Source organism: Hemibagrus wyckioides, linkage group LG06 (genome assembly GCF_019097595.1).
Source record: "Hemibagrus wyckioides isolate EC202008001 linkage group LG06, SWU_Hwy_1.0, whole genome shotgun sequence".
NCBI classification, from domain to species: domain Eukaryota; kingdom Metazoa; phylum Chordata; class Actinopteri; order Siluriformes; family Bagridae; genus Hemibagrus; species Hemibagrus wyckioides.
Window position 1 is genome coordinate 40,727,142 of NC_080715.1, and position 7,500 is coordinate 40,734,641.

General features: G+C 38.3%; 1 protein-coding gene across 1 annotated transcript in view; it reads right to left on the reverse strand.

Moving 5' to 3' along the window:
• The window catches only part of cdk19 (cyclin dependent kinase 19), a 46,974-nt gene that overhangs the window by 11,576 nt on the left and 27,898 nt on the right, over positions 1-7,500 (reverse strand). The window contains exons 5-7 of the mRNA XM_058391834.1: positions 6,418-6,475; positions 1,788-1,919; positions 1,493-1,636 (exon numbers count right to left, since the gene is read on the reverse strand). Coding sequence (XP_058247817.1) covers positions 1,493-1,636; positions 1,788-1,919; positions 6,418-6,475 — 334 coding nt within the window. The remainder of the gene's footprint in view (positions 1-1,492; positions 1,637-1,787; positions 1,920-6,417; positions 6,476-7,500) is intronic.

Consider the following 7,500-nt stretch of genomic DNA (forward strand, 5'->3'; position numbering starts at 1 on the left):
GCTACAGTCCCTGGTGTGTAGTGATTCAGCACAGATATGAGAGATGTGGGCTTTAGGACTGATTCGGAATCACTGCTGAAGTCTGCAGTCTGATGGACGATGCTCTACAGACACTAAACCTAATGACCCCGCCCCCTTTTTTTTACATCTTTATTGATGTTGAACAGCAGGACTGTCCACCCTTACACCAGGACACTCAGTGCTGTTAGAAATGGAAGTGTATGAACTAATAGGTAATATATTCTGTCTTTCTTTCTTTATTTCTCTTTCTTTGTGTATTTCTTTCTTTCTTTATTTATTTCTTTCTTTCTACATTTATTTACTTATTTGTTTATTTATTTGTTTATTTTTTCTTTCTTTCTTTCTTTCTACATTTATTTACTTATTTGTTTATTTATTTGTTTATTTTTTCTATCTTTCTTTCTACATTTATTTACTTATTTGGTTATTTATTTATTTATTTATTTATTTATTTTTTCTTTCTTTCTTTCTACATTTACTTATTTGTTTATTTATTTGTTTATTCTTTCTTTCTACATTTATTTACTTATTTATTTATTTATTCTTTCTTTCTTTCTACATTTATTTACTTATTTGTTTATTTATTTGTTTATTTTTTCTTTCTTTCTACATTTATTTACTTATTTGTTTATTTATTTGTTTATTTTTTCTTTCTTTCTTTCTTTCTTTCTTTCTTTCTTTCTTTCTTTCTACATTTATTTACTTATTTGTTTATTTATTTGTTTATTTTTTCTATCTTTCTTTCTACATTTATTTACTTATTTGGTTATTTATTTATTTATTTTTTCTTTCTTTCTTTCTACATTTACTTATTTGTTTATTTATTTGTTTATTCTTTCTTTCTACATTTATTTACTTATTTATTTATTTATTTATTTATTCTTTCTTTCTTTCTACATTTATTTACTTATTTGTTCTTTCTTTCTTTCTTTCTTTCTTTCTTTCTTACAAGAACAGTAAATCTGTGTGGTTTCTCTGTAACACATCAAGCTGCTTTTTATTTATTTATTTATTTTTTCTCACTAGCCTTGGTTTCAGGAGACGGTATTGACACTAAACATTACATTATAAACTGTAACACCTCTGTGTTGTCATGACAACAAACCCTATGGCAGGACTGTCCACCTCAGAACAAGACACACCATCCTGTTAGAAAAAGGAAGTGGAAGGTGATATATTTTATTTTAATAAGTGTATTGATTTGATTTAATCACACTGTCCTGGGTCAGCTTAGAATCTCACATTATTCCCCCTGGTTCTGTTAGAGAGCTGCCTGCAGGACATTTAGACTATAAACACAGAGATGTGGAGAGACAGTCAAATAAATCACATCAGGTTTATCTGTCTATCTGTCTGTCTGTCTGTCTTTCTGTCTGAAATATTTTTCAGCTTGAATATTATAGCAGCTTTGACTTTCGTGCTTGGTTTCTCTTTATATTGTATAAGATGAACATAAATGAGTAAGTGAGACCTGCGGGGAAGCCCATGACGCTGAAGATTCGGTCCAGCTGGTCATGGTGGAACGGGTTGCTGGTCTTGATGTCCTCCTGACGGCAGTGGAATATCGGCTCTGACGTGAGCAGCTCGGCGAAGATGCAGCCGATCGCCCAGATATCTGATTACAATAAAAATAAAACAATAAAAGACGACAAACATGATAAAAGTCACTGATGTTCATACTGTGTGTGAGTGTGTGTGTGTGTGTGTGTGTGTGAGTGTGTGTGTGTGTGTGTGTGTGTGTGTGAGTGTGTGTGTGTCTGTCTCACCGATTGCTTTGGTGTAGTGTCGAGCTCCCAGAAGCAGTTCAGGTGCTCGGTACCAGAAGGTGACCACGACTGGATCCAGATCTGCCAACGGCTTCAGAGGAGAGTTGAAGAGTCGAGCAAAACCCATATCCGCTACGACACACACACACACACACACACACACACAGAGGAAAAAAAAAAACAGAAAACAGATATTTAGGTGCAAAGAGAAAGTGTTTAAGTCATCACAATTTCTGATGATGGAGCTTTACTGAAGACACGCATGTGTACAAAACAGACATAGTTCAAAAGTCCTGAGAGAGAGAGAGAGAGAGAGAGAGAGAGAAAGAAAGAAAGAAAGAAAGAAAGAAAGAAAGAAAGAAAGAAAGAAAGAAAGAAAGAAAGAAAGAAAGAAAGAAAGAGGGAGAAGGAGGTCATTGATAACACTGTGTACGATGATTGATTGTCTGTTCTTTTTTCCTCCATCACCATATTAGAAGCAACCGAAGGTCACAGACGCTGAACAGATCACATGACCCTGTAAATCTTAGCACATGCTACGTGACTTCAGCCACAGTTTCCTGGCCACATGCTAATGTGTGGTCAGGCGTCACGATATTCTCAGTCTGTGATCAGTCACGGAGCAAATTCTGAAATGTATTCGATTTTCTAGGTGGTGAACAGTTCTGAACTCTTCTGTAACAAACTAATCAGGAAGAACGACAACCAATGAAACTGTGATCCAGAACTTTTCGTCCAAGATCAGTGCCTGACCTCACAAATGAGCTTCTAGAGGAATGGTCAAAAATTCCCATAAACACACTCCTAAACCTTGTGGAAAGCCTTCCCAAAAGAGTTGAAGCTGTTTTAGCTGCAAAGGGGCGGGACAACTCCATATTACATTCATGTGCAGGTAAAGACAGATGGTCAAGTTTTGGCCTGGCTCACAGTCTCCACTCTAATTCATCCCAAAGGTGTTCTATGGGGTTGAGGTCAGGACTCTGTGAAGTTCCTCCACACCAAACTCACTCATCCATGTCTTTATGGACCTTGCTTTGGTCACTGGTGTACAGTCATGTTGGAACAGGAAGGGGTCATCCCCAAACTGTTCCCACAAAGTTGGGAGCATGAAATTGTCCAAAATGTCTTGGTATGAAGCTGAAGCATTAAGAGTTCCTTTCACTGGAACTAAGGGGCCGAGTCCAACCCCTGAAACACAACACCTGAACTCAGTGATCTGGAGGGGTGTCCCAATACTTTTGGCAATATAGTGTATTTCTTTATCTGTATAACTAACAGCAAGAATAATTTCCTACAGTAGTAGTGTAGCTAAAAGTGAGCTTTATATTCATTTATTTATATTTATATTTATTATTATATCCTATTAGAGGATATTTCACTAGGTCTGTTTTCTACTAATCTACTAATGACATGAATGAATGAGATGATGAACTACTTCAGTGTCCACTGTGCAGTCAGTAGGTCAGTAGGTCAGTAGGTCATGGCTTGTATGTTTTCAATGCTATGAAAATGCTTTTCGCCTGAAATATATTTATTAGAGAGAAAAGAAAACAAACGGTCAATCCAAATTTCTATATCTCTATTTATATCTCTTTATCTATCTATCTATCTATCTATCTATCTATCTATCTATCTATCTGTCTGTCTGTCTGTCTGTCTGTCTGTCTGTCTGTCTGTCTGTCTGTCTGTCTATCTATCTATCTATCTATCTATCTATCTATCTATCTATCTATGTGTCTATCTGTCTATCTATGAATATTTCTATCTATCTATCTATCTATCTATCTATCTATCTATCTATCTATCTATCTATCTGTCTGTCTGTCTGTCTGTCTGTCTGTCTGTCTATCTATCTATCTATCTATCTATCTATCTATCTATCTATCTATCTATCTATCTATCTATGTGTCTGTCTGTCTATCTATCTATCTATCTATCTATCTATCTATCTATCTATCTATCTATCTATGTGTCTATCTATCTATCTATCTATCTATCTATCTATCTATCTATCTATCTATCTATCTATCTGTCTATGTGTCTATCTGTCTGTCTGTCTGTGTGTCTATCTATCTATCTATCTATCTATCTATCTATCTATCTATCTATCTATCTATCTATGTGTCTATCTGTCTGTCTATCTATCTATCTATCTATCTATCTATCTATCTATCTGTCTGTCTGTCTGTCTGTCTGTCTATCTATCTATCTATTTATCTATCTATCTATCTATCTATCTATCTATGTGTCTATCTGTCTGTCTATCTATCTATCTATCTATCTATCTATCTATCTATCTATCTATCTATCTATCTGTCTATGTGTCTATCTGTCTGTCTGTCTGTCTATCTATCTATCTATCTATCTATCTATCTATCTGTCTGTCTGTCTGTCTGTCTGTCTGTCTGTCTATCTATCTATCTATCTATCTATCTATCTATCTATCTGTCTATCTGTCTATCTATCTATCTATCTATCTATCTATCTATCTATCTATGTGTCTATCTGTCTATCTATGAATATTTCTATCTACACTTTATTGCCAAAAGTATTCGCTCACCCATCCAAATAATCAGATTCAGGTGTTCCAATCACTTCCATGGCCACAGGTGTATAAAATCAAGCACCTAGGCATGCAGACTGTTTTTACAAACATTTGTGAAAGAATGGGTCGCTCTCAGGAGCTCAGTGAATTCCAGCGTGGAACTGTGATAGGATGCCACCTGTGCAACAAATCCAGTCGTGAAATTTCCTCGCTCCTAAATATTCCACAGTCAACTGTCAGCTGTATTATAAGAACGTGGAAGTGTTTGGGAACGACAGCAACTCAGCCACGAAGTGGTAGGCCACGTAAACTGACGGAGCGGGGTCAGCGGATACTGAGGCGCATAGTGCGAAGAGGTCACCAACTTTCTGCAGAGTCAATCGCTACAGACCTCCAAACTTCATGTGGCCTTCAGATTAGCTCAAGAACAGTGCGCAGAGAGCTTCATGGAATGGGTTTCCATGGCCGAGCAGCTGCATCCAAGCCATACATCACCAAGTGCAATGCAAAGCGTCGGATGCAGTGGTGTAAAGCACGCCGCCGCTGGACTCTAGAGCAGTGGAGACGCGTTCTCTGGAGTGACCAATCGCGCGTCTCCATCTGGCAATCTGATGGACGAGTCTGGGTTTGGCGGTCGCCAGGAGAACGGTACTTGTCTGACTGCATTGTGCCAAGTGTAAAGTTTGGTGGAGGGGGGATTATGGTGTGGGGTTGTTTTTCAGGAGCTGGGCTTGGCCCCTTAGTTCCAGTGAAAGGAACTCTGAATGCTTCAGCATACCAAGACATTTTGGACAATTCCATGCTCCCAACTTTGTGGGAACAGTTTGGAGCTGGCCCCTTCCTCTTCCAACATGACTGTGCACCAGTGACCAAAGCAAGGTCCATAAAGACATGGATGACAGAGTCTGGTGTGGATGAACTTGACTGGCCTGCACAGAGTCCTGACCTCAACCCGATAGAACACCTTTGGGATGAATTAGAGCGGAGACTGAGAGCCAGGCCTTCTCATCCAACATCAGTGTGTGACCTCACAAATGCGCTTCTGGAAGAATGGTCAAAAATTCCCATAAACACACTCCTAAACCTTGTGGACAGCCTTCCCAGAAGAGTTGAAGCTGTTAGAATCTATCTATCTATCTATCTATCTATCTATCTATCTATCTATCTATCTATCTATCTATCTATCTATCTATCTATCTATCTATCTATCTATGTGTGTGTGTCTGTCTGTCTGTCTATCTATGAATATTTCTATCTATCTATCTATCTATCTATCTATCTATCTATCTATCTATCTATCTATCTATCTATCTATCTATCTATGTGTCTATCTGTCTGTCTATCTATGAATATTTCTATCTATCTATCTATCTATCTATCTATCTATCTATCTATCTATCTATCTATCTATCTATCTATCTATGTGTGTGTGTGTGTGTCTGTCTATCTATGAATATTTCTATCTATCTATCTATCTATCTATCTATCTATCTATCTATCTATCTATCTATCTATCTATCTATCTATCTATCTATCTATCTATCATGACAGGTCATGACTTGTATGTTTTTCGATGCTCTGAAAATGCTTATCGCCTGAAATATATTTAATAAAGAGTTAAAAAACAACAACGGCCAATCAGAGCTGAGATATCAGCATTTTTCTCATTTTTAGTTTTAAAACAAATAAAGATTTAAAATAATAAACTCTTTAGCCGGTGAGGAGAACGTAAGCGGTTAAAGCCGTGTCATATTCCCAGAGCTGCCCATGCGAGAGTGGCATGGAAACTGAAATTCCAGGAGAAACCCAACACCCTGCAGCAGAAATAGCTCTCCGGAGTGAGCCGCTGTCATCCGGGTGAAGTGTTCGATATGGAGTTATGCAACACAGACGCTCCTCACACTCACTGGGATTGACCTGTTTCCAGCCACAAGCCTGGCTGAGGACTTTATGGAGGACGAAGCGGCCATCAAATCCTTCCTGAGAGCACATCTCACTCTCCTAAAGTGCACACTTCGAGTGATCTAATCAACAGGCAATCTGCGGATCGATACGTTTCGCACGGGAACGGAACATGTGACTTACCGATTTTGACCCGCCCCCGTTCTGGACCCTCCCCCATCACCAGGATATTGGCAGGTTTCTGGAAGGAAAGGAGAGAAGGAGGAAAGAAAAAAATCGGTCAGCCATGTTAGCGAAGGGTGTAGAGTGTCACAGCAGAAAGATGCTGATGCGGCGAAGTGGAAGCCGTGGAGCCGAGGACTGGGACCTGAGTACGGGATTAAAGAGGGATACTTTATCTCTATATAAATAAATAAATAAATAAATAAACAAACAATTGTGACACTCTGGAGCTGCAAACTTCTATATATCTGAATACTCCTCTTTAAGCTTCAAGCTGAAGTCAGGAGATAAAACACTCCATATCAGGCTGTACATAACAATACAATAATTACACAATAAAGGACTCATCATCCATATATATTTATATTTTTTATCTATTTAGAGTTACATTAGAGACATAAAGAGAAGGAGAAGTGTGTGTGTGTGTGTGTTTTGCACTGTCCTAATTATTCCATTATCCTTCTGTAAATCTGTGTGTGTGTGTCTGAGCATCCGAGTCTCTCTGAGCTCATTGCACCCTTCTAGAAAGAAAACAGAAAGTGTTGCTATGGGAACCGCAGCCTTTAATGAATTCTGTTATTCCAAACACAACCCGAGAGCGCGCTATGTTTAACCTACTGTGTGTGTGTGTGTGTGTGTGTGTGTGTTACTACAAATGAAGCCGCACATGTTCCCTGATTTCAAATATTATTCTCTTACATACAGTCTTAGTGGGACTGCACTGTTGTCCTGCTGTTTGGGAATAAATCCCACACCCACGATCCTGACCTCTGTGCTCCTTCCTTTCATACACCCACAGCTCTACACTCGTCAGCACTCAATAGTATTGCTTGTGATCAGAAACTGACCACTTTGAGAATATAAATGCAATAGCAGCCCTTCTGTAGTACTCTACTATTCATTAAACACCTGCTCTTGTCTTTTATCCCTTTGAAGTGCAGTGGGACATCACCTTGTAGACGCTACAGAAATCTATCTGCACGTTATATTTAGATAGAAACCAATGCAGCTAATTTGCATATTCATTCAGACCTAGACGTTTCT